This window comes from Musa acuminata, chromosome BXJ3-8, assembly GCF_036884655.1.
Source record: "Musa acuminata AAA Group cultivar baxijiao chromosome BXJ3-8, Cavendish_Baxijiao_AAA, whole genome shotgun sequence".
NCBI classification, from domain to species: domain Eukaryota; kingdom Viridiplantae; phylum Streptophyta; class Magnoliopsida; order Zingiberales; family Musaceae; genus Musa; species Musa acuminata.
The window spans coordinates 43,323,329-43,351,138 of record NC_088356.1 but is presented as its reverse complement, the minus strand read 5'-3'; the positions used below and the strand labels follow the sequence as shown (position 1 = coordinate 43,351,138).

The 27,810-nt window shown below is 39.1% G+C and overlaps 3 protein-coding genes across 9 annotated transcripts; 1 reads left to right on the top strand and 2 right to left on the bottom strand.

Moving 5' to 3' along the window:
- Positions 1 to 13,075: 13,075 nt before the first annotated feature.
- On the bottom strand, positions 13,076 to 17,009 carry LOC135645975 (heavy metal-associated isoprenylated plant protein 39-like). Of its 6 annotated transcripts, none has more exons than XR_010498930.1 (7): positions 16,931 to 17,009; positions 15,539 to 16,827; positions 15,408 to 15,470; positions 14,734 to 15,004; positions 13,943 to 14,201; positions 13,722 to 13,797; positions 13,076 to 13,639 (listed from the first exon to the last, which is right to left on the bottom strand). XR_010498930.1 is itself a non-coding variant. In XM_065164972.1 (6 exons), exons 4-6 carry the CDS (start codon positions 13,958 to 13,960, stop codon positions 13,344 to 13,346), a joined length of 390 nt encoding a protein of 129 aa, XP_065021044.1. In that variant the 5' UTR covers positions 13,961 to 14,201; positions 14,734 to 15,004; positions 15,408 to 16,827; positions 16,931 to 17,003; the 3' UTR covers positions 13,076 to 13,343. The 6 variants fall into 6 exon arrangements, 2 of the variants coding, with proteins under 2 accessions (XP_065021044.1, XP_065021045.1); XR_010498931.1 differs by having other exon boundaries at positions 15,408 to 15,453; XR_010498929.1 differs by having other exon boundaries at positions 15,408 to 16,414; positions 16,750 to 16,827; positions 16,931 to 16,945.
- A 3,608-nt stretch (positions 17,010 to 20,617) lies between these two features.
- LOC135645974 (heavy metal-associated isoprenylated plant protein 39-like) lies at positions 20,618 to 21,600 on the top strand. Its single transcript, XM_065164971.1, has 3 exons — positions 20,618 to 20,772; positions 20,885 to 20,960; positions 21,035 to 21,600. Exons 1-3 carry the CDS (start codon positions 20,755 to 20,757, stop codon positions 21,334 to 21,336), a joined length of 396 nt encoding a protein of 131 aa, XP_065021043.1. The 5' UTR covers positions 20,618 to 20,754; the 3' UTR covers positions 21,337 to 21,600.
- Positions 21,601 to 22,182: 582 nt separating this feature from the next.
- LOC103995270 (glutamate decarboxylase 5) lies at positions 22,183 to 25,990 on the bottom strand. Of its 2 annotated transcripts, none has more exons than XM_009415823.3 (7): positions 25,841 to 25,990; positions 25,301 to 25,505; positions 24,157 to 24,357; positions 23,851 to 24,065; positions 23,187 to 23,440; positions 23,030 to 23,082; positions 22,183 to 22,870 (listed from the first exon to the last, which is right to left on the bottom strand). In XM_009415823.3, exons 1-7 carry the CDS (start codon positions 25,924 to 25,926, stop codon positions 22,385 to 22,387), a joined length of 1,500 nt encoding a protein of 499 aa, XP_009414098.2. In that variant the 5' UTR covers positions 25,927 to 25,990; the 3' UTR covers positions 22,183 to 22,384. The 2 variants fall into 2 exon arrangements, with proteins under 2 accessions (XP_009414098.2, XP_009414096.2); XM_009415821.3 differs by lacking the exon at positions 25,841 to 25,990 and adding an exon at positions 25,598 to 25,754.
- Positions 25,991 to 27,810: the final 1,820 nt, after the last annotated feature.

Sequence of the window (27,810 nt, the reverse complement as noted above, 5' to 3'; positions counted from 1 at the left end):
TATCTGGATTAAAATCTTGTTAGACTAGAATATGTTATCTAAAATCCCTTTTTTGATATTCTTTGATTTGAAATTTAAAATATATTATTCTGAATGATTTAAAATATGACTAGAATATGTTGAAATTTTTTTGTGTTGAAAACATGATTTTTATTTGAATTTAGAAAGCTATTTCCTTGTATTAAAACTTATCTCCTAGTCCCTCTTTTAATGTCTTATGATTTCTAGTCAAATTGAGAATGTTATTTCTTTGTATTAAAGCTTTTCTTCCCATCTATCTTTTAATGCATTATTATGTTTTCATTTATGTTGTTAATGGGTATATGCTATGACTAGTCCATGGGCCAGGGTTGGGCCAGTTTTATGTAATGCATGCTCAATCATGTATAAAGCACATGACCAGTAGATGGACTGGCTCAATCTAGCCCAATATTATTGTTGAACTTGAGCCCAAATATTGATTGAATTAAACTAGACTTGATTAGTCTAGATCAATTCAGGGTGATTCCGAATTGATTGACTTATTCAAGTTAGTTTAACCTAAATTGAACTTAATCTAGTCTAAATTATACTAGTCTAGGGTGATTCCAGACCAGTTAAATAAGGATTAGAAATCAGTTCAGTTAGGCTCTAGTAAATCGAGTTCAATTGAATCGATTAAACTAGAGTTCAAGTCAATTGAGGGTTAATTTATATTATTTGATATTGATGATTTTTGAAAGAGATGTTTTAAATATGTTATTTCATCCCGAAATGGATATGACCAGTGTGAGATTATATTCCTGCCGAGAGCAGGTAGGGTGATTCCCTTCGGGGATTAGCGGGCCGTTAGACGTGGCGGCTGGACGGTTCCTCCATCCGCTGTTGGGAGGAACGTGTCCCCACTTTGGCGGGTGTGGGACACCACTCCATCCGCTGTTGGGAGTGTGATATGAGTTTGCCTCCATCCGCTGTTGGGAGAACACAAACTCATCCCGTAGGATAAAGCCTCTCCATCCGCTGTTGGGGGAGTGCTCCTTCGGGTATTTGATATACGCCAATGGGATGAATGATTGAATTTTGATCATGTATTCATCTTGATTTGACTTTTGGGGTTCCTACTCAGCGTTGCTGAATTTTCTTTGTTTTTGATTTTCAGAGCAGCCTCCCTCTAGTACTAAATCGGATTCCAGTGGAGAGCGGACCTTCCTCTACCGCTAGGTAGAGCCACTTGAATGACTCTTGAAGTTAACATCACTATGTTTACTTTTCTATTTGTAATTTGATGAATAAATGAATTGTAATAAATGGTTATAGATGATGAATAAAGTGATGTTTATTTATTTGACCTGTGTGAAAATATATGAAAAAAAAAAATCCAGGATGTGACAATTTTTATGGTATCAGAGCATGGTCTAGGGCCTGTAGGTGTATTAGGTCTCTTGATTGACTTTAACCAATGATTGTCTTTAACCTATTATAAGAGTAATAGAGCCAATTCCAAAGATTAGTGGTTTTATCACTTGGGGTGCTCATGATCGCAATGCTACTAGTGTACGCACTCGGAAAGGTGTTCATACAAATAATAAGTTGGAAACTCTTTGACAGTTGATCAGATATATAGAAACTGTGTTATTACTATTAAAAGTCATGATTTGTTAGTAGATCTTATTATACTAGAATTTCAAGATTTCGATGCTATCTTGGGTATGGACTGGCTTTCAACATACCATGCAAGTGTCGATTGTTTCCGGAAGACTATTACTTTCTCACCCTTAGATCAACCATCTTTCAAGTTCATTGGGATTCAAGAAAAGTTCCCTTCTATTATTTCAGCCTTGAGTGCTACCCAACTATTACTGAAGGGATGTCAGGGATACTTGGCCTTTATTTCTGGAGAAGAATCTAAGAAGCCAGTATTAAAGGACATCCCCATTGTACGGGATTTTCCAGATGTTTTTCCTGAAGATCTACTTACACTGCCACTAAATAGACAGATTGAATTTACAATTGATCTTCTACCTGGTACTGCACCTATTTCTAAACCTCCATATAGAATGACACCAATTGAGTTGGAGGAGTTAAAGAAACAGATCCAAGAGCTTTTGGACAAGGGTTTTATTCGACCTAGTGTATCACCTTGGGGTACCCCTATCCTATTTGTGAAGAAGAAAGATGGATCTATGCGACTATGCATTGATTATAGACAACTCAACCAAGTGACCATAAAGAATAAATATCCTCTTCCTCGAATAGATGACCTGTTTGATCAACTTCAAGGTACTCAGGTATACTCAAAGATTGATTTGAGATCCGGGTATCATTAACTAAAGATAAGGGAGGGAGACATACAGAAAACTGCCTTTAGAACAAGATATGGTCATTATGAATTCTTAGTAATGCCTTTTGGACTCACAAATGCACCAGCTGCCCTCATGGACCTCATGAATAGGGTGTTCCACCCTTATCTTGATAAATTTGTAATTGTGTTCATTGATGATATCCTAATCTACTCCAAAAGCATAGCAGAGTATGAACACCATCTTAAGACAGTTCTGGAAGTCCTAAGGCGAGAGAAACTATATGTCAAGTTAAGTAAGTGTAACTTTTGGCTCAATGAAATTATGTTTCTCGGTCATGTAATTTCGAGCGCTAGCATATCTGTTGACCCTCACAAGATTGAAGCTATGATAAAATGGAAGAAGCCTTCTAATGTTTCAGAGATTAGAAGCTTCTTGGGTTTGGCTGGATACTATAGAAGATTCGTAGAAGGCTTTTCAAAAATAGCAGCACCATTGACCAAGTTGACACAAAAGAACATAAAATTCATGTGGGATGATAAATGTCAACAAAGTTTTCAAGAATTGAAGAAGAAATTAACCAGTGCTCCTATCTTGGTGATTCCTTCAGGAGGAGAAGGTTTTGTAGTGTATAGTGATGCCTCACTACAAGGGCTTGGTTGCGTTCTAATGCAAAACGAGAGGGTAGTTGCTTATGCATCGAGGCAATTAAAGCCTCATGAAAAGAACTATCCTACTCATGACTTAGAACTAGCAGCTATCAATTTTGCACTGAAAATTTGGAGGCATTATCTATATGGACAGACTTTCGAAATCTTCATAGATCATAAGAGTCTCAAATATATTTTCACACAGAAAGATTTAAATATGAGACAAAGAAGGTGGTTGGACTTTCTAAAGGATTATGATTTTAATATCAACTACCATCCTGGGAAAGCTAATGTAGTTGCTGATGCCTTAAGCAGAAATACCTACAGTCTTGTAGCCTATATGAATATTCAAAGGAATTCTATGATAACGGAGTTAGCAGACTTAAAACTTAAACTTTTATCGGAGACAAATAAAGGTTTTCTTGTGTGTTTGATGGCACAATCATTTTTTGTGGAAAAGGTTAAAGAAGGTCAAAAGGAAGATACATATCTTCAAATGATAGTTAAGGAAATAGCTCAAGGTTCTAGACCTGGATTCCTCCAAGCCGAAGATGGTTCTATTACATTCCACAATCGACTTTGTGTTCCCGAAAGCCATCCAGTAAAGATGCAATTATTAGAGGAAGCACATAGATCAAAATTTAATATCCATCCCGGGACTACTAAGATGTATCGAGATTTACGCCAAAACTATTGGTGGCATGGTATGAAGAGAGATATAGCAGAGTTTGTTTCTAAATGTCTGATATGTCAACAGGTGAAGATAGAACATCGAGTACCTGCGGGAAAGTTGCAAAGGATTTCGATTCCTGAATGGAAGTGGGAACAAGTCACTATAGATTTTGTGACAGGATTACCCAAGATTGTGAAAGGATATGACGGAATTTGGGTAATAGTAGTCAGACTTACTAAATCTGCTCACTTCCTTCTTATTAACAAGAAGTATTCATTGGATAAACTAGCAAGCTTATATATTAAGGAAATCATTCGATATCATGGGGTGCCAGTTAGCATTATCTCAGATAGAGATCCTAGATTCACCTCTAAATTTTGGGGAAGTCTACAAAAATCTTTGGGCACGCAGTTAAAATTTAGTACAGCTTTTCACCCCCAAACTGATGGCCAATCTGAAAGGACAATACAAACTCTTGAAGATCTCTTAAGAGCATGTACTTTAGACTTTGGTGGGAGTTGGGATATGCACTTGCATCTAATTGAGTTTTCTTATAATAATAGTTACCACTCTAGCATACAGATGGCTCCAATTTGAAGCTCTTTATGGAAGAAAGTGCAGATCACCTGTATATTGGGATGAGGTGGGAGAACGGAAGCTTTTGGGGCCTCAATTAATTCAAAAAGATGCTGATAATATTCGAATTATACGCCAAAGATTATTAACAGCTCAAAGTCGTCAGAAAAGTTATGCAGATCGAAGGCGAAGAGATCTAGAGTTCGAAGTTGGTGAGCACGTCTTCTTAAAGGTGTCGCCAACCAAGGGAGTTATGAGGTTTTGTCAAAGGGGAAAGTTAGCCCCAAGATTTATTGGCCCATTTGAGATCTTACAAAAGGTTGGGCCTGTAGCATACAGATTGGCATTGCCCCTGGCTTTGGCTAGCATCCATGATGTATTCCACGTGTCAATGCTTCGAAGATATATCAGGGATCCATCACATGTCATATCTTACCAACCTCTACAATTACGAGATGATGCCACTTTTAGAGAACAACCAACCCAGATCTTGGAAAGAAAAGAACATGTTATAAGGAACAAAATTATACCTTTGGTAAAGATTTGTTGGCAACACCATTCAGACCAAGAGGCAACATGGGAAAGAGAAGAAGATATGCGAGAGCAGTATCCTCATCTATTCTATTAAGGTAAGCTAAATTTGGGAACCAAATTTCCTATAGGAGGGGAGAAATGTAATCACATCAAATATTTAAGTTAAGAATTGATTTTCTTTCCTTACTTGTTATTATAATTTAAGGAAATCCTAATCTACTTCCTTGGGAAATCCTAATCTACTTCCTTGTTTGTTGATATGAATTAAGGAAATAACTAGTAAGTATTCCAAATATGATGATATCATATTTGGTAGTATATTAAATGGAAATAATTTATATTAAATAAATACGAAAATTAAAATTTATTTCCCTTAATAAAGGCTCACCTCCTTCTATTTAAAGGGAGGGATTTCTCTCCTTCGTTCCTCACCTAGTCGAGCCTGGCAGCGGGAGGAACGAGGAGTTACACCCTGTTGACAAGAGAATGAGGAGTTACACCCTGTTGACAAGAGGTAGGTTTCCCTACCTTTCTTAAAAGTTTTAGCTTTTATTTTGATTCTTTAAATGTTGAAAGTTTTATAGTTTGAAAAATGTGTATCAATTCTTTAAATGTCAATTTTTTTTATATTAAAATAATCAGTTAAAGTTTTCATAATATTCTTTGACCCATGATTAAGGTTTTTATTGTAGAATTAAATATGTTAAAAATGTATATGTTTTATATGATATATTTTCTGTATTATAGTTTATCTTTAGTCTTATCTGGATTAAAATCTTGTTAGACTAGAATATGTTATCTAAAATCCCTTTTTTTATATTCTTTGATCTGAAATTTAAAATATATTATTCTGAATGATTTAAAATATGACTAGAATATGTTGAAATTTTTTTGTGTTGAAAACATGATTTTTATTTGAATTTAGAAAGCTATTTCCTTGTATTAAAACTTATCTCCTAGTCCCTCTTTTAATGTCTTATGATTTCTAGTCAAATTGAGAATGTTATTTCTTTGTATTAAAGCTTTTCTTCCCATCTATCTTTTAATGCATTATTATGTTTTCATTTATGTTGTTAATGGGTATATGCTATGACTAGTCCATGAGCCAAGGTTGGGCCAGTTTTATGTAATGCATGCTCAATCATGTATAAAGCACATGACCAGTAGATGGACTGGCTCAATCTAGCCCAATATTATTGTTGAATTTGAGCCCAAATATTGATTGAATTAAACTAGACTTGATTAGTCTAGATCAATTCAGGGTGATTCCGAATTGATTGACTTATTCAAGTTAGTTTAACCTAAATTGAACTTAATCTAGTCTAAATTATACTAGTCTAGGGTGGTTCCAGACCAGTTAAATAAGGATTAGAAATCAGTTCAGTTAGGCTCTAGTAAATCGAGTTCAATTGAATCGATTAAACTAGAGTTCAAGTCAATTGAGGGTTAATTTATATTATTTGATATTGATGATTTTTGAAAGAGATGTTTTAAATATGTTATTTCATCCCGAAATGGATATGACCAGTGTGAGATTATATTCCTGCCGAGAGCAGGTAGGGCGATTCCCTTCGGGGATTAGCGGGCCGTTAGACGTGGCGGCTGGACGGTTCCTCCATCCGCTGTTGGGAGGAACGTGTCCCCACTTTGGCGGGTGTGGGACACCACTCCATCCGCTGTTGGGAGTGTGATATGAGTTTGCCTCCATCCGCTGTTGGGAGAACACAAACTCATCCCGTAGGATAAAGCCTCTCCATCCGTTGTTGGGGGAGTGCTCCTTCGGGTATTTGATATACGCCAATGGGATGAATGATTGAATTTTGATCATGTATTCATCTTGATTTGACTTTTGGGGTTCCTACTCAGCGTTGCTGAATTTTCTTTGTTTTTGATTTTCAGAGCAGCCTCCCTCTAGTACTAAATCGGATTCCAGTGGAGAGCGGACCTTCCTCTACCGCTAGGTAGAGCCACTTGGATGACTCTTGAAGTTAACATCACTATGTTTACTTTTCTATTTGTAATTTGATGAATAAATGAATTGTAATAAATGGTTATAGATGATGAATAAAGTGATGTTTATTTATTTGGCCTGTGTGAAAATATATGAAAAAAAAAAAATCTAGGATGTGACAGGCATGATGCAAGCCATCGCCTTACTCCTGCCTTGGTTAGCTCAGCAGGCAATGCCCCATTCATAGTTGTGATTAGTGGCTCAACCATCGCCTGTGTCTGCACCCCTCGAAGTTCCCTTAATTGATCCATTACCGACGGCCCTAGACTACCCTCAACTAGTCAAAATACCAATTGGACCACCGCGCTCCTTGACGGTGGAATTTAATCAGAGGCCAATTTGCTTGAGTTAGAGACCCAATCAACCGACTCGATGGATGACTTACTAAGAGAATAATTGTGATTGATGAATCAACACCTAGACGAGGTAAAATGAGAGTTCTAATAATCGAAGGGGTAAGCAAACGACCCCACCTCAGGTCGTTCCACATTCGTCCAAAGTATCCAAGAGGAATTACTCCCGACCAACTTTCATCACCCATCATTGGAGACTTTCAATGATACCTTCGACCAAATGTGCCTAAGGCATATGAGTTGAGAAATATGACTCACGCCAAGAAATCTACTATAGTGGAGGCTTGGGGCTTAATGAAAGTGAGGTGTGTGAGTCGAAAAATCTGACCCACGCCAGGATATCCTCTACGATCTCCGAGACTAATGAACCTGAGATATGTGAGTCGAGAAATCTGACCCATGACAAGAGTTCTGCTATAGCAAAGGCTTCGGGCCGAATGTGCCAGAGACATGTGAGTTGGGAAATCCAACCCACACTAAGATTTTTGTTATAGTAGAGGCTCCATGTCGAATGAGCCCGATACTAGTCATAAGTGTCATGTAAGCTAATCACGTAAGTGATGACACGTGTGATATGATACATATTCTTTTTGCTTATTATATTATTTGATATTTTTTTCACTTTATATTGCTTGTTGCATATATGTATATATATATTGTGGTGTTCATGGATCTATGTAATGGGAATCGGATCATGATGATATCATGATAATGAGACTGATTTATTTTTAAACACAGACCCTAAATAATTATGGTCATAGGTTACTCGAGAGGAAAATCAAGATAACCGGACAGACTGGTATGTTATATACCCGTACATATGATGGAGACAACTGATGTCATAGTTGTTCGTGTGGGGACATTAACGCTACAGTGTAGGTACTCATTAAAGAATGAGTTCACTGATTAATTCACTCACGGAATGATGGATGATTGATGATACCTTATTGTAAGACAGTGATTCCGTAGTTTCAATAATGTATATGATCCTTAGACTTGAGACACCAAGGATGTCCTATATGAGTACTACACTATTTGATACTAGACTTATAGGTTTGCAAGTTCTAGATTTAGTACAACCGGTAATTGAGAGTGGCAGTCAATCTTACGATGGCTATTGAGTGTCGATAGAGGATCATCCGCTCTCGGTATTATTAGAGAAATATTTTATGTATTCTTGATCAGATAAATTCTTGGCAAGGTTATTCGGATTGAGAGAGAAAGCGTTCTTCGAGAGAATCCGATTAAAGCAAGACTCGAGGAGAAACTGTATAGGTATGACAACACCATGCCCGGTATATGGTCTTTGGGATATTAGATGGATAAGGGACTATAGATACATGGTAACTTAGGATAGATATATCCAAAGGATTGAATTCACATGTATCATCTATAGACTACGGCGTAGTGACCTAGTATGTCCGCAGTCGATGAGTCGAGTGAATTATTATGAAGATAATAATTCACTGAGTTAGAATGAGTTCTGACAGATATGACTCACAACCAACTCGATATTGGGCCTAGAGGGTCACACACATATGATAGGTGTTGCGACGAGTAGAGGTTCAAATATGAGATATTTGTCGAATCCCTTATCTTAATGGATATCCATTAAGCCCCTGAATTATTGGATCTTATGAATGAGATCTAATAAAAACTAATAAGAGATTATTGGGTAGGGACCAACTAATCTAAGAGGCTTAGGTAATTGTATGGAGATATAGTACCCAATAGAGTATGATCCATTAGGGTTAACTAGGGGCGTCTATAAGTAGGAGGGAACTAAAGACCCATAGGTTGGGGCTTCCTGGTTGCCACCTCTTATTCTCCTCTCCCCTTCTCCTCCTTAGATAACATGCCTAGAGATTTGAGGGGCATCGTCACAACCTTGTTGTGTGGATCACCGATAAAGTGGCGGACGCTTGACCTCCTTCATCCTTTTCTACAGATATATAGGGATTCAGGGATATATGTTCTTCCTAGGTAAAATACATCTATCTCACACGTGGACACCTTTACGAAAAATTTAAGGTTTTGTTTTATATCTTTCGTTGTGCATGTGATGTCGTCCCTAGATTTCTCTACACCCGAGGCATGTGAGTTAGGAAATATGACATATGCTAAGATTTTCGCTACAGCGGAGGCTCTGAGCCGAATATGCCCGAGACACGTGAATCAAGAAATCCGACCCATGCCAAGATTTTCACTTCAATTGAGGCTTTGGGTTGAATGTGCCCCAAGCATGTGAGTCAAAAATTTTGACTCATGCTAAGATTCTACTATAGCAGAGGCTCCGAGTCAAATTAGCCTAAGGTGTGTAAGTCAGAAAATCCGAACCATGTTGGGAAATCATGGGGGGCGACATCACATGCGCAGCGGAAGAACAAGAAAACAAAATCCCCGATTCCCAAAAAGATGTTCGTCGTCGTGCGAAGATTGGTGCGCAAAAATCCGCAAAACACAAAACTGCGTATAGAGATTGTGTTACCTAGGGAGATCGTATATCCCTGTTTCCTTGCAGATCCTTAGGAGAGGGTGAAGGAGGTCAAGCGTCCTCCTCTCTAGCGGTGATCCACACAGCAGGGTTGCGACGACGCTCCTCAAAACTCCAGGCCTACTCTGTTTCCTTGCAGATCCTTAGGAGAGGGTGAAGGAGGTCAAGCGTCCTCCTCTCTAGCGGTGATCCACACAGCAGGGTTGCGACGACGCTCCTCAAAACTCCAGGCCCAGCAACCCGAATGACCCTGGCCAAGGATTTGTCTGAGCAAGAACACATGGGATATTCCTCTCATGACGCCGAGAGTGGATGATCCTCTATCGACACTCAATATCCCTGTTTCCTTGCAGATCCTTAGGAGAGGGTGAAGGAGGTTAAGCGTCCTTCTCTCTAGCGGTGATCCACACAGTAGGGTTGCGACGACGCTCTTCAAAACTCCAGGCCTACTCTGAGGTGGAGAGGGAGAGGAGAATAGGAAAGGCAAGCAAAGACTTTAGCCTATGAGGCTGTGAATCCCTCCTATTTATAGAGATCCCGTGTCAAACCCTAATGGGTCCTTCCCTAGTGGGTATTGGATCTGCATCCAATAAGACAAGGGCTCCGTCGGATATATCATATCCGAACCTCTACTCATCGCAATGCCTACCATATGTGTGTGACCCTCTAGGCCCAATATCGAGCTGGCCGTGAGTCATACCTGTCAGAACTCTTTCTAACTCAGTGAATTATTATCTCTGTAATAATTCACTCGACTCATCGACTACGGACGTATTAGGCCACTACGCCGTAGTCCCCAGACGATACAGGGGAATCCAATCCATTGGACCTGTCTGTCCTCAGTTACCATGTACCTATAGTCCCTCATCCATCTAATATCCCAGAGACCGTATATCGAGCATGGTGTTGTCAGACCCATACGGTTTCTACTCGAGTCTCGCTCTAATCGGATTCTCCCAGAGAACTCTTTCTCTCTCAACCCGAATGACCCTGGCCAGGGATTTGTCTGAGCAAGAACACATGGGATATTCCTCTCATGACGCCGAGAGTGGATGATCCTCTATCGACACTCAATAGCCCTCGTACGGTCGACTACCACTCCCAATGACCAACTGTACTAGATCTGGGGACAGCCAAACCTATAAGTCTGGTATCAAAGAGTGGAGCACTCATACAGGATATCCTTGGTGTCTTAAGTCTAAGGACCAGATACACCACTAGGACTACGGAATCGCTGTCTGACAATAAGGCATCATCAACCATCTAGCATTCCGTAAGCGGATCAATCAGTGAACTCATTCTCCAATGAGCACCTGTACTGTATCCCTAGTGTCCCTACACGAGCAGCTATGAGACCAGCTGCATCCATCATATGGACGGGTATACAGCACACCAGTTTATCCGGTTATCACGATGTCCCTCTCGAGTAACCTATGACCGGGATTATTTAGGATATGTGTTTAAAGGTGAATCGATCTCATTATCGTGATCTCATCACGATCCGATTCCCATTACACAAATCCAAGGACATCACAATATATATATATGCATTTATGCAATAGTTATAAAGTGATATACGCCAAAATATAATAAGCAAAAAGATTCTGTATCAAGTCACACGTGCCATCACTCACGTGATTGGCTTGCTGGGCACCTATGACTAGCAAACCACAACAAGATATCCTCTATGGCGGAAGCATAAACTTGATGTACTTGAGATATCCAAATCGATATAACTCGAGAGGTGAAAGGATACCCCAATCAACAAGAAGGTTGAACGATGTGCCTCAAACCTCTTTGCAAGAGCCTCGAGACATGCATTCAAAAGGAAGAACAAATGATAGAGAATATTCTAACATCAATCATGACTCGCTAGTTGGCCATCACAAAGGAGCTGATGTGGGGGACAAAGGGCCAAATCAACCCCCACTCAACAACAACATGGGGGAGGTAACAACCTATCAACACCCATAGACAATAGTCCACGGAAGGTCATTCAGGTTGATCCTTTTGGTCGCCTAGGGTAGTGATCCTCAAGTGGTTGATCAGATCTCCTCCCCCCTTGGTTGGCCTTTATGAGTGATAGGCCATAGGGGGTCATTTGGACTAGTGCTCATATGGATAAATGACAAGAAGAAGGCATTGAGATCGTTACAAATGGTCTCCTCAACCTCCCAAATATAAAGCCGAACCCTGACACCTACCCAAGGGTCAGATCTCTATCACTATATATCGTTCACTCCTCTAAAGCCACATTCGAGCCACAACGGATACCTCGGTGTCGCGTCAACCACCCTGTCAAATCACTACAAGGGCGACCTATACGACTTCATGCCTATGGGTTAGGACCGAGCTGTGGCGACTCTCGGTCAATGGTATGAAGACCACAACAGTTTCAAACCTTGTATAACTACATAGGAGCATGCCCAACAAATTCCCTTTGATTCTAATGTTAGTCTAGGAAATGAGATATCGATAAGTGCTAAGTCTTCCGAAGCTAAATGCTTAAAAACCCTAAGAATTTTTTAATATCTTAAGAAACACACTTGAGGTATCTTTTATAGTTTGAATTCAGGATCGTTATACTCAAGATGTGCATTGATATCGAGAACGACGACGTGTTTCTTTCGATCCTAGTGGAATCATTGCATGCCAAACTTGAAAATTGTGCACTAGCTTTGACATGGTTGGTAACGTCTAAGCATTTCCGCGTGGAGAGAATTATATTTGTTTTGTTTCCAGAAGGTTTAAGTTCACATTTGTGCTTCTTTGCAATCTCTTTCCTTCCCATTGTTTCTGCGCTCCGCCAGGAAGAAACAACCTATGTTGACTTGCAAGCACTTTATCACTCTTTCGCCCCAGCTCCGTGCGTCTTCCTCGAAATCATGCTCCTGCTCAGTGTGCTTGCAACCGAGTGCCCATCTCAACTGGGTGATCGAGCAACCGTCACGAAGGAGCACCGAAGAAGCTGCAGAGAAAACTTCCACAGAATCATAGAACCCACTTCGTTTTCGTTGCCCACCTATAAGTGTATTAGTAATAGGCGAGAAAGAGAGAGAAAAAGCGGGATCCCCGAGGCCGTAATCTCCTACCGATGGCAGTCCGCAGTCATGGAGAAGGAGAGAAGCCGAGTCCAATCCCCAGACCGGGCCACCATCCGCGGTATATACCAAATAGGGGGCAGGTACTGAAGAGGATCGTCAAGTGCCTCGTGGGCTTCTTAGTACCGTCGACTGCACCAAAGGCGAGGTCAGCTCCCGTGCCGGTCCTCCGTCGCCAGGGTGAAGACAAGGGAAAGGCTGCTCACTGATTAATCTTCCCATTTCAGGCGATCCAGTGATCTACCTCTTGCATGCAGATCCAGCGAAATGTGTTTAGCTTACTGCTCTACAGCCTTTCTTCTCTCTTAATATAGGTCGTCTCCTTCGCCTCGAATCAGAAAAAGTCTTCGAATCGATGGCATGATGCGGTTTGTCTGACTAAAGAAGCAACGAAGACTAGTGGATGTATCACTCGGGAGCTTTGGATTTGAATGAACAGGTGATACAGACAACTATTTTACGTATGCTACAAAACAGATTTATTTTGCTGTTCTTTGAATCTTTTCTTTTCCCCTTACGCAATATGGAAGTACAAAACTTATTTAATCGACTCCCAATCAGCTCATTTAACATACAATCTGAGCATAGTATTTATTCGAACGACGAGTACTCCTTTTAGACTTGTTAGTTCTTGGGAATCAGCTGAAGGCAAGAGGGATATCTTTTTGATTTCTACACCGTATCCAAAGAATTGTCTGTAATCTTCGATTGGCTTATGAGGAGGATGAGCCCTCTAATATTCTTGTTATGGCGCCGTAAGCTCGGCGATCTGTTCATTAACAGCTCTTTTCTTCTCCGCCTCTCCCTTCTTTGGTTCATCCTTCCTCTTCCCGGTTCATTTGCCAGGCTGATGAGGACTATATTGGTGTGCCAGTGTTTCCTCAGCTTGCTCACCACAGCAACGGGGTCAAAGATCCCGATTACAGTGAGCTTCATGTCCTTCATGTCCGCTGATACTGAATCAACGTCTGTTAGGATACAGAAAAAAACGTGGTTCAGAAGTCGGGTTGGACACACGGAAAAGAGTGGTGAATCGAACTATGGCTTTACTTTCAATACTGCCAACTGCTTTCATTGCCTTGATCTTATCCTTGTCACCCCGGAGTCCCACTCTCACCACAAGTCTCTGCCATGAGACCAAGGAATGAAACTACAAGTTTCAGACAAAAAGAAGAGAAGCGGAGAGCGAGGTAGAGAGAAGGAACTGGAAATTACATCGTGAAACTTGTTTCGCGATACTAATAATTTGGAGAATTAGAACTGGAACTCACCTGCATGTCCGCGGCCATCTTTTAGCCCTCTCCGCCGAGTGTTGAGACGAGGAACGAGGCGTGGGATGAGGTGTTGCTAGAGACGGAAATTTACGTAAATATAATAGAGGGTCATAGGAAGTTGCGAGGAAGCCGTGCGGAAGCTGCTACGAATCCTTCGTCGTTTTCTGGAACCCGAGTTTGAAACGCCAGTTGCCACGCGGTTCCGATGGACGTCGTCAACTCCGATGTGACACTTTAGTTGCAATCTAAATCAAATCTAGTAAATAGGATAAAAAAATTATATAAAATTACATCGAAAATGATAGAGTATTTTTCTTATATAAGTTAAGGATACTGGTGATAATTTTCTGATAAATCAAAAGAATCATAGGAATTAATTTGAAATATGATCATATAAAATTATCGATCGTTACGAAGACATGCGCCTAATCACCGTATTGTGATTGTAGTATAATCATCCACGTCGGTATCAGGAGCTACTAGCTAACGTTAAATGTGTCTAGTTAAAAATTCATAAATCAGGTATTTAAATTAAGAAATTTAAAATCAGATGAGATTCTTGGTCAAGAAAATTGAAAGCCTATTGTTATTTTGTCATATCTTAATTTCTATATATGATCAAACCTAATTACTTTTTGGATTTGCAAAAGCAAGCATGTAGCAATGAATCACTCAAAACCCCAAGGTTTAGTGATGCACTCATTTCACAGGAATTCAGATACGAAACATATGTGTAGCAAAATCGATCATCTTAAAGATAATAAAAACACGAAATCAGGTTTGGGTACCTGACTCGGACTCGGCCAAATTGGAATCCAAGTTCGGTTCGGTTCTCTCTCATCGGCAGTGGGTCGAACCAATACAGCGTTCTAGAACCATCCATGCTTTCGCATGCATACCGACCCTATTCTGGAAATCGGATTGGCTGACACCAACGTCGACTGATCGGGTGACGTCACGTCGCTATCACCAGTCCGAGTTCGCCACGTCGCCAAACAGACCCGAATGCTGTCCTGCCCTGGACTGTCGATCAAGCGGCACTCTAGATTTACCTCTCGACTGTTCACCACCATCAAAAAATAATATTAATAGGAAATACTTAATCGTTAATCATGTATACTGGTTTCAGAATACATAGGTGAATTTAAGAGAAGATAAGAGTTAATAATGTTAAATGTGGGTTTTAATGATGAGAATAGACTACAACGATCATTAGAGTCGAAGCCTCCTCTCATCTTCCTCACCGTGAAGATGCCTTTGAGTCGTCCACCAAATAATTTTAGTTGCTCGTAATATTATAAATGTAACATCTCAATTAGTTTCAAATTAAGATTGATTTATAAATATTTAATAAATATATAATTATTAATTTTAATTTAAATATTTTGATTAATAATTTAAGTTAAATAAAATTCACAGATTATTTAACCCATACAATAAATCTGAGACTCTACTTGCTTACCTCGTATCATTACTGTGGTAGCATTCCTTCATCCACGCCTCTCGTTCTTGAAGAAGATGTCAGCTGACATGAAGGTAAGTTCCAATTCTAATACATTAAAGAAGAAAGTTTGCTGCTACAGCAACAATTACCAGTTCCTTGTGTTCTTTTCCTTGGATCTCTAACAGTTGTATTCCTCGGTGTGATTGCAGAAGGTTGTGGTGAAAGTGGACGTCCACGATAACAAGGACAAGAAGGTGGCAATGAGAGCAGTTTCCAGCCTTCAAGGTGATCAATCAGACCTCTTTCTCTTTGTGTCTCGTAATCTTCCTCTTCGTGATTTTGTATCCATGGACACGAAGAACGAGATCGTTGACCCCATGAGTGTGGTGGGCAAGCTGTGAGGAAACACTGGTGCGCCGAGATGGTCGGGCCGGCAACAGATCCGGAGAAGAAGGAGGAGGAGGCCAAGAAAGGAGACCGGGAGAAGAAAAAGGATGCTGATGCCATGACCACGTACTATTACGTGCAGAGTGCCGAGGAGAACCCCAGTGCTTGATTCTCATGTTTTCAGCTTCCTCAAATGCACAGATACATTGAGGAGTCTTCGGTTGAAGGTTTTCTCTTCTCATCCTGAGGTCTAAGAATAAGGATGAATTTTCTTTTGTTTTTTATTTACCAAACGATGGGATTGGTGACAAAATGTATTATACGTCACTTTTAGGTGATGATTGGTTGGAGGAAAACAATAATAAAGGCTCGACTCAACTACAAATTTGACTTTATTAGTAGATCTGCGAATAAGAGATAAACAATAAGCTATGATTGATAGTTGATTCCATGCCTATGTGTGAAGGCAGCTGGTTGACCAACTAAAATAAGACCCAGAAATTGCAAATTGACTATTTAAGTTGAACTGGTCAAAGTCATGCGAAGATATGGTTTGACCAAATATGCCTGAAGGAGGTGCGATGTGGTCTCACGACACCCACTCGATAATTAGTTCCTTCTCGGAAATCCTCAATTCTCTGCCATCAATGAGACTTGCTGGGATTATTTCTTCTCAATTCCCACAAAAAAGGAAAAATAAATCATTGATAAAAGAAAACAAACAATCAATTACCTTAATAATTCATAATAACAAAATAAATTGTACTCCTCACTCCACTCACAATCTCATCGCCTAACCTCTTCGATCTCTTAATTCTAATTTACGAAACACTATATCTCAACTGGCTCATTTCCATGGATATCAAATCGATCCCAGCTATGATACAAAATCACGTTAAAGTTCATGCACGAAAACATAGCTTACGTGGTTTGAAGGTCAAGAAAAGAATGGCGAGGTGAACAAAGCTTTTACCTTGATGGCTGAAAACTACTCTCGTTACCTTCTTCCCTCATCCTTGTCATCGTGGAGCTCCACCTTCAACACATCCGGCTACAACCAGATCAATTAATATTATTTGGAGAGAGTGAGTGAGAGAGAGAGATGATAAGAATTACTACTGTGAAACTACAACTTGGAACGTTAGCACTCTTACATGAGGAGCGAGATGAAGAACAAGGCATGGGAGAATGATTTGAGCTAAGCATGTAAGAGTCTCAGATTTATAAGGATACTGCGAGCATCCAAGTCTTCCTTTACGAGTCAAGAAGGTGAGAGGAACTATTGGCCACTTGACTAGTCTAAGCTTTCAAGTCCTAATTTTGTGCCAATGACGAGCTTAGACTAGTCAACGGTGCTATAATCTCACCATTACCAATACATATTTAATCTAATCTTTCATTGACTTGATAGTAACGCGCTAACAACAACAATCCTCGCATCTTGCGTTGTTCACGTATCATTTTAGCATTACATATTTTTCCGTATAAATATTAATACAGTATTAATATAGTGCAAAAATATTATATTATAGTATTTTTAAGTACCAAACATAGTATTTTATAAAATTTATATTAAAATACTATGTTATAATATACTTGTATTACGTTATAATATATTATTATTATTAAATATACGATAACATAGTGTAAAAATATTATAGTTGGATTGACTGACCTAATGGAACGGTCATAGAAAAATGAAAGAAAAAGAAGATCAATCAAGTGAAGGAGAATATTCCTAAGGAAAAAAAAAAGAAAAATATGCCCATACGGCAAATGTATGGCTGATAGATGTCCAAATTCACAATCAAGTTGTCAAAATCAAATACCAATAGTTTGCAAAGTGAGACAAAGAAGAAAAGTACACAAAAGACCGGAGAAAAGTTAAAATTAATTAGTTTATTATGGTTGAGAGTTATAATTTCATGAAATGTCTCACATAATCATAATCAATAGAACTATTTTTTTGTATCCAAATAAGGATTAAGGAAATCCAGTTGTAGGTTAAAATTATTACAAATTAACTCCGGACTCATTTGGCTATGTTTTCCAAAAAGGGAATTCGTTTCATTAAGATTTCACATAATTCCTTCATATACTTTAAAGAAACTCGGATAAGATGTGAAAAACAAGATTAACATATATAAGATTGATCATCAATTCAATTCCAAAACTTAAAATTATTAAGTTGTGAGTCGAATCCAATACATGTCATCAGTTTTTACTCTTTCTAATCTCTCATCTCATATGAATATTATAATTTTATCAAATAAAATAATTTATATTGAATAATAAAAAATCAAAGAGAAGAAATGTTTGGTAACCTATTCTTTCTGGGTCTCTCACACATTTTGACTAGTCAAACATTTAGTACGCTGCCATACACGACTCTGCAACCCAAGTGGGATGTATCGGTGATAGCTATCGCGTCTGTATTATATTGGACGCAGATGTCCGCATCCAATTAGTTTCTAGAGATATTGGTGATGTGGTCGGTCCAAAGTAAGCTGACCTCAGCCCAACACGTCCCAGTCACGTGTGGTTCCCTTTTGCGGCCAATTGGAGCTCGCCACGTCCGCAAACGGATTGGTATGCTGTCTGGGCCTAAACTGGCGATGGGCCGGCACTTACGTCATCTTCAATATTCCGGACCACCGAAAATAATAAAAAAGATAAAAATAAAGAAAATTCACGTCGGTGAACGGAAGACTCGATTATGCAGTGTGGTGGTCCACTTCTTGAATATGTGGAATTATTATTGACTTGACCGGGGTTGACTTTGTGAAGTGGGTGATAACATTGATGTGGGAATCAGATTTGGATGCTTTTCGAATTAATTTATCTGTACTCTCTCATTATCGTCGAAAATAAATAAGCATAAGCTTTTGGGATTAATCATTACTCAAATAAATCCTTTATGCTTTTGGGATTAAGCATAAGCAATGGTTGCAGTCGCATTCTATCTGGTTTGAATAGTTTATCGAGATTATTGTGGGAAAAAAAATTTATGTTGTAGTGTGGCCGGGGAATACCATATCATCTCATCCCATTACGATATCTAAAACGTATCCACGTATCCACATATCGTATATGGATGTCAAGTGAGATTGAATGATGTTTACGTATCATATATGTAAATAAGATGTTTAGACTTGAATCGAAGCTTCTCAAAATTTTGGATTGCAAGATACAAAATTAAGTAAAACTATGTTAAGTCGGATTTTGGAGTTTATAGTTGAGATATCGGGCAATGAGAGGATTCAAGTCGAGATCACGTAGAAAATTGTTGGGGCATACCTTAAAAGTTCTCTCTAATGCTTAAATCATTAAAGGGGATCGGAGAATTTAAATAAGTATCAAAATCTAATGTGAATATGCATATCATTCAATCATTAATGGACAGTAAGATTATGTACCGAATTGTTTGAGCCATAGTTATGAGATAAGATTACATACCACTTGTCTAGATGTGGGATTGGGTTGACATTCTAATTGATGTCATGTTACTAACTATATGGGATTATGTTCTATCAAACATATCAATCGAATGGATATAATATGTTGACAATTGCTATATTATAAATGCATCGCATATCAACTAGGATATGATAACACATAAATTAGACATGTCATTCCCTAATAAGTATACTTTCATTAGAGAATAACAAAAATCAACTAAAATAGAGTCGTTAATCCTATTACAAGCCCTCTACATACTGTGCAAAGCATGAATAAAATCAAAAGATATAAATATATACAAGCATTACATCGTATATCTTATTTACTGTTTTGTCTATGATAGTAGTCACATTCGATCTCTTGGGATTATTATAGGAGAAGGCTTTTATGTTGGGGTGTGGCTAACGAATGCCATCTTATCTCATCCCATTATGGTATCTAAAACGTATTAATCTATTATATACAATGGACGTCAAGTGAGATTGATTAATATTTATACATTTATGTGTAAATAAAATGTTTGGTCTCTAAGTTAAATCTTTTAAAAATTTTAGATTTTGAGATACAAAGTTAAATAAAATCGTGTTAAGTTGATTCTAATTGAGGGTTTAAAATTGAGACTCCTTAAAAAATTATTAGGGGCATGCCTAAAAAATTTCTCTAATCATAAGAGATTGAGTTCCGTGGAACGTGTCGATTGAATGGATATGATATGTTGATAATTGCTACATTGTGAAGCAAGGAATCAACTCATTTCAACATGAGTATTATATAACTAATGATGATCATATAAGATAAATATTATATAAAATAATATCTTTAGGTATATTTTTATCTTGAATTTATTAAATTAAAACGGAATGCTATGATTCTTTGTAATTTTTTTTTTCCCTACAATGAACATATATTAATTTAACCATCAGATGAGTAATGGACAAACTTCTTCCCTCTTTCGAACATGGCAACAATAAACAAAAGATCAATTTGATCCTATTAAATTGATGACTATCGTCGCACTCTATTAATTACCTTAATCGTAGTTTTAAGGTGACATCACATATCTATATATTAAATATTTTAAGTCCAAATTATTGATTTATGAAGGTAAATAAAAGGATTTATGTTAAAAGGTGTAGGGGCAAGTGAGTCATTCAAGAAAATAGATGTTTAGGATCCACAAGATCGAAAGAACCAATTGAGTCAACAAAGTCATTGTTAGATGATATAAATCAGCTAAAGAATTAATTATGTTCAATTTTTGTTTGCTAATGTTGAGGGTAGGGTGACAACTGTTTCGGCGGCTGCCAAGCCCCGTTGGCACGAGGAAGAAGAAGAGCCCTCCCCTCACCTTCCTCACCCAAGGAGACTTTGACTCGCACAGTGCGAAGACTTGGCTTCCCGCACCACTATAAATCCGAGACTCCCTCCTCACATGCTTACCTCACATCGTTCTCCCCGAGGCAACCGGTAGTCCCAATACCGTGTTCATCTCTCCTCCTGTCAGTTCAGAGTCCTAAAGATGTCCGCAGAAGCGCAGGTAGGTTCCAGTTCTGACTTCTTCTTCTCCTCTACCTCGCTCTCTGCGTCTGTTCCTTAACTGGATCTGCGTTAAGGCTAATATATAGATGTATTCCTTGGCATGATGGCAGAAGGTTGTGGTGAAAGTGGACGTCCACGATGACAAGGATAAGAAGAAGGCGATGAAAGCAGTTTCCAGCCTTCAAGGTAATCGATCGGACCTCTTTCTCTGTGTATCGTACTATTCTTCCTCGTAAACTTATAATTCTGTCTGATAATAGGGATCGATTCGATATCTATGGACATGAAGGACATGAAGCTCACTGTAATCGGGATCGTTGACCCGATTGCTGTGGTGGGCAAGCTGAGGAAACACTGGTGCGCCGCGATAGTCTCGGTCGGCCCGGCGAAAGAGCCGGAGAAGAAGAAGGAAGAACCCAAGAAGGAGGAAGAGAAGAAAAAGGATCCTAATGAACTGACCGCAGAGCTCATCAAGGCATACAAGGCTTACAATCCTTGTATGACCACGTACTATTGTGTACAGAGTGCAGAGGAGAACCCCAATGCTTGCGTGATTATGTGATGGCAGAAAGAGTTGAGATGATCAGAGGAGTTGTCCTGTGACTGATTGGGTTGGGTATAAGAAAAATGATGAAGCTATAGATAGGGATTTGGATGTTTTAAGATATCGAAGTATTTTTATTGGTCTATATTGAGGGTGTTCTTCCTATGTCGGAAGGTTTTTGATTGACATCAATCTATTGAGGTCAGTTTCTCTTTTGTAAGTGATTTGGAGTGCTTTTGCTGCAATTTAGATCTTAATACATGGATCGTAAATTGGTGAGCATCTCAATTGTGCTTGGATTGCATCATTAGGAGCCTTTTGACCAGTTAATTGGCACTGCTTCTTCTCATTTGTGGACGCAGTTGGTGGAAATATTAATTTATATTACAGCAAAAAAGTTGCATTTTGACTTGGAGGCAGTCGGTCTCTGCCGCCCACTCCTAAGAAGTCTTCCTCAGGAAGAAGTCAATAGTTAGGCTTGTGGTTGTGTCTGCTTCTCCAAGAGAGCAAACCCACACTGAGGAAATAGATTTAAAATTATCAAATAATAGTATAAATAGATTAAAAATATGAAATCAATACGAAAACAATATTATAATTTCATTTTTTTTATAAATTAATGTTAAAAACTATCAAATAATAGTAGAATTAGATTCAAAATAAGAAATCTATATGAAAACAATATTATAAAATATTAAAAATTAAAATTAAAATAGACAACTCTGTTTGGAAACCAAAGTTGAAATTAAAACTATTTACATCTAATTTTGTATAAAACTTGGGCAGAAAATAATCAGTTAAAATGAAAATATACGTAAATAGACTCAAAATAGAAAACAAATATGAAATCCATCACATCAGATATAAAGAAATAATGTTGTAATTTCTGATACACAACGAACCCAAATCGGCTTCAATATCCAACCAACACACTCAAACCACACGCAATAAAACATAAAAGGACTTCATGTTTATTTAGCAGCTTTAATCGCCAAACCATAACTAAACCACACGCAAACCCATTATTATGCTTCAAGAACAGAGCGGCCTACCGCGAACCCTGCGCTCAGCAAACGCCGCTGGTCTTCTTACGATCCACCAATCGCTTCCAGTATCTGGCGATCTCCTCGTGCGTCTGCTTGACGCTCTTCTTGGGGACGACGGCGCCGCCGCCGTCCGGGTTCTCCTCGGCTTTGACATGGGTGATCATGGTGGCTTTCGTCCACCGGTTTTCCAAGTCTGTCAACACCTTCTTGATGTCCGTCACGAGGCGCTCCGCCAGACTCCGGCTGAAGTCCTCCCTGATCACCACGCGGAGCACCGCAACATGCTCTGCGTCGGCAGGCATGGTGTACGCGGGAACGATCCATCCGAACCTCCTCAAGGTCTCCGATACGTCGAAGACCGTGTACTTGCCGCTGTCCTTGAGTGAGAATGCCACGAGCGGCACACCCACATCCTTGGACACAATGTCGAATGTCTCTGTCCCCTCGATGCCCGCCTTCAACACCTTGGCATTGTCCATACAGTTTTCCATGATATTTCTGAAACCCTGCCAAAAACCAGAATGCAGAATAAATCTTCCTAATGGTTACAAGGAGTCGAGATGCTTCGGAATATGTAATTTATGGTAAACTAATCTCAGAATTCTCTGAAGCAGAAAATAGAATCTCGACATTAATGAAGAACATATGTTCAGTATTTTAGATACCTCAAAGCCCAAGCGTATAAACTGGTAGTACTGTGCAATGATCTGACTAGATCCTGCAGGAAAAAGAAGATAGAATAGTTTCCATCAACAAATTTTCCATGCCAAACATCACATTCAGTGAAAGTTACATTTACAATGAAGAAACTAATTAACATACCTTTAGAAAAGTTGAGAGTGAAAGTAGGTTGATCTGCACCAAGATAATTAATATGGAAAATAAGCTCTTCAGGTAAATCCTCTTTGTTCCTCCAGACAACCCAACCTACTCCAGCATAAACCAAGCCATATTTGTGGCCGCTGACATTTATGCTCTTCACCTGAGGGAGCCGGAAGTCCCACTCTAGTTCAGGATAGAGGAAAGGCGCTATAAATCCCCCACTTGCAGCATCGACATGTATGGGTGTGTCCCACCTGCAGATCATTGGACAAAGTTAATTCTTCTATAGATAGTCAGTCATATCTTCATTTCAATAAATAAAGGGCAATGATCTCATATCCCATTGTAAACATTTATAACCAGAAGTGACAATTCTTTTAGCTCATGGTGTTTTTCCACCTATAAAATGACATGTACCGGAGCTGATATCAGCCATTGCCACAAAAATATCAAGAGCTGGGAAAAAATAATAGGAACACAAACTAACGGGTCAATCTGCTATGAGGTTAGAACAATCGACATGCTGATTTGTCCATTTGTAAGTTTATCCTCAAGACCAAATGGAAAAAAGAATGGTCGATCACAAGGTTATGCAAGAAACACAAAGCTTTTTAGGTGAATATTGTGGCAGTCCGGTGTAACTACAAAGACCAAATCAACTCACCCAGTTTCTTGGTTTTTTTCTGTCAGGAGATCATTTAGAAGCTTAACATCTTCAAACTCTCCAGTGAGAGTTGAACCCAAGATGGCAGCAACACATATCGTATTCTCATCAACCATTTCTACTGCCTTGGCAGGATCCATTACATAATATCCCTCTTTCAACTTCACTTCTTTCAGTTCAACTTCAAAATACCTTGCAAATTTCTCCCAGCAAACCTACATATCAAGTGATGTACATGAAATAAAATTACAAATGAAAATTTGGTGGATGGCATGGATACTCAAAATGAGCCAAGGATGTTACAACCTGAACATTTGCACCGGTAACAATGTTGGGTTTGTCGTAAGGCTTCTCCTCTGCCTTTCTTTTGTTCTGCCATTTCCTCTTGAATGCAAGTCCTGCAAGCATGATTGCTTCTGAGGAACCCACAGTTCCAACTCCAACAGCCGTTTCGTCTTCCCCAATTGGGGCATTGAAAAGGTGGGCTATCATATTTACGCAGCGATTCTGCAAAAGATACCAATACCCATAAATTCAATTGGTAGCATGATTCTCATATCCAAAAACAATCATATAAGCTATATCATGTATCATGGTAAGAACTATGCTAAAACTTAATCGACAAAGGTGAAGGAAAATTCCTGCAATACTCGTAGAATCAGAAAGAACATTGCAGTAAATCTACTGCAGAATAACAACTCCAGTGTCAACAATTCCAACAATAACAAGAAGGTATTGTTCTTAGTGTTGGGATCAATTGCATAGATCCTCTGTTTCCATTTACCTCTATATGGGACAACATTAGGCTTCCGAACTCTTATCCTATATGATCCAATCAGTGAACCTGATTCCTTTCTCAATTGAGATAGAACTGCGGTGAAATGGAATATAATTCCATGGGATCCTTATAAAGGGTTAGCTTGACCCTTGTTGAAACTAATCAACTGATAGCCATTGGCCTATTGAAAGATCTAAAAGACCATTTGAAGATGCAAAAAAACACAAAACAGAGGACCAAAAGTTCTACGCCTCTACAGGATCCAATTTGTCCAATTACTCGAGACAAAGTCCTCGAACAACAATTTGCATTTCCATCATTGCTCAATTACCTTTCTTGTTTGAGGTTCTCCTACCCTGTTACATGGAGTTCCCGAATAGAAACCACTGGTCCAGAAAAGAAAGGAACTAAGTGCTTAATCTCCACTTCCACTTGTAGCACTCAACAGATGGTTGCTCTCAAGGAGGACCAGGGTCAGGGAGGCAGTCCCGTGTCAGTATTCTCTCGACCACCTTCAGATAACACAGACCTCTGTCATGTACCCCAGTAACGAGGATTATTATGCAGGAGAGACGATCTGATCTACCAGATTGGCTTTAAATAGACAAACAAATAGAACCAAATGATGTACTCAACAAAGAGTTGAGACTACAAAGCAAATCGCTGCCTCACCTGGAGCTCGGTGGTGACGGGGTACTCGTCCATGTCGACGTAGTTCTTGTTGACGGCCGCCATGATGAGGCGATCGCACTCCGGCTCCATCCACGTCGTCACGAACGACGCCAGATTCAACCGCGGGTTCCCGTCGAGCATCAGCTCGTCGTTGATGATCTGGTACGCCGCATCCTTGGGGATCGACTGCTCCGGTATCCTGAACCTGTCATCGGCACCGCAAAATCACACAAAAACAGGATCAAATCCAAATGACGATGATCATAACTATCAAAGAATCAAAGACAAATTATAAACCGGGGAAGAGCCTCGCGAACGTATCGCGAAGCGAATGTATAAGCGACCGAATCATCGGCATCCGATGCTACCGCCGAGAGAGTCATCGGCTAGAGATTGTATCTTCCTCTCTTCCTTGAATGGCTGGTATACTTCGATTAATATAGACATGAGTGATCGCTTATGGTTTCTTTCACGCATTTGTTGCGGAAAATGACGAAGGAAAGGAACAAAAGCTTGCAGCCCAAGGAAGGCGACATGAACCTGGGAAGGGATGCCCGGACGTATCTGGAAGCGAACGTGGAGTGCAGCGATTCGCCGGTGTCCAATTTCGTGGTGGTCACCGCCATTCTACCAGGTGGTTCGGGGTTGCGGAACAACGAAGGGTTTTCTCACCGACAACTGGGTCAGGTGGGCGGGTCATGAACGTTTAAAGCGTAAGGGATCAGGAAGGGGCGGCGAGTGAGCCGGTGAAGCGTGGTGGAGATGGCCCGTCCGCGGCGCATGGCGTGGTGCCTTTGACGCGTGGTTTGGGGACCTGGGCTAAGACGCTTTCTTTACATCTACATTAAGATTCCCGAACATATAAATCAAGGAATCTTGGCCGTCCATCTTTCGATTGGGGATAACGGTTAGATGAGATCAAGTGGAGAAGATGCTTTTGTTTACGTACGTCTGCAGCATTAAGATTCCCGAATATGTGAAGCAAGAAATCGTAGCCGTCCATGTTTCTGTCCACAGCTTAATCTTAAATGACTTTGTTGACGTTAATTATCTCCGCGTTTAGTGATAGATATAAATTGTCATGTTTCGAGTCATTCAAACATTTATAGTCACATTGTTGTGTTGATTGCGTGATGCAGTCCGCTAACGTATTGAGTTGACAAGGTGGATGAAGTGTCAAATCAGTGATGACATGGCGTTTGGGGTTCATGTGTCAAACTCTTCATATTAATAGCTTATATATTTTGCATATATAAATTTTCATCAATTGGACTAATCAATAATGTTTAGTAGTTTTTTAAAATATAAATAAATCATAAACAAAAAATATTATAAAAAACAAAGGTAACAACAACTTGATTTGTAAAGCAATTGTTGGTTAGTAAGTCATTTTAACAATTTCTTAATTTCTCACTTTAAGAATAGCAAAATATTTTGTTTTATTTTAGTTTCATCGCATTAAAAAAACATTAATTCTTGAGTGACAACGACACATGACATGATTGAAACTAACATTCTTTTCAAATGGTCATAACTAAGAAAGATGGTTGGACTATGAGATGCAAGGTATGCCTCGAGATAGAGGATGGTTTAAATTTTATTGGCATTGAGGCGAACAAGATTGTTTTCTATCGATTTCATCGATAAAATTTGGGTTATCTTACCATTTGAGGTCAACTTAATCTATTAAAGTAACTTGGGTTATCTTACCATTTGATTGTATATTGATAAGAATATTTAGTCTCATATGTATAGTTATCAAGAAGTCAACTTGATTGGGAACCTTTATTATAAGATCAATATCGAGAATGAGTAGGAGTTGGATCATTCGACTTAAAACTTAGATCAGGACTATGCTTGATGAAACCTATCCAAAAGCTGGATAAGTTAGAATGCAAATAACAGTAATAGTTTATATTAGGAACCTATTTGTCAAAGATTTGACGAATGTAGTTGGGGTCGTTTATATAAGAGACATGCGATTATCTATATTTTGTGGGTAATTATTTCATTGTAGGTAGTTTGACTGAATTATTGAAAGTTACTCGAGCATAAAGAGTAATTCGAACCATTAAGCATTATTATCGATATCATTGTGTTGATTGAGCGCTTTCTTGAATGTAATTGGATGATATGCAAAGTTGTCTTATCGTGCAACTTAGTATTATATTAGAACCAATGTGGCAATCATATGTCCACCTAGTCTTTTTTTTTTTTTGTCATGTCAATTGTTATTAAATAAGTATTAAATTTATTTTTTATATGTCCAACTAAATTATTAATCATGTTAGGGGCAAAATGACATGATTGACATACCGATGACACATGATCAACCCCACATTATTGACATTATAAGGCCATGTGGCTGATATGTTGGCACTATGAGGTCGACACGTTTGCACCACCAATGCTAGGGATGGGGGCTTCACGAGGGTGATGTGGGTCGAGGTTGGACCCTGCACAAAGGGACAAAGAGGGTCATATAGAGGTAGCGAAGGACAATAAGAGAC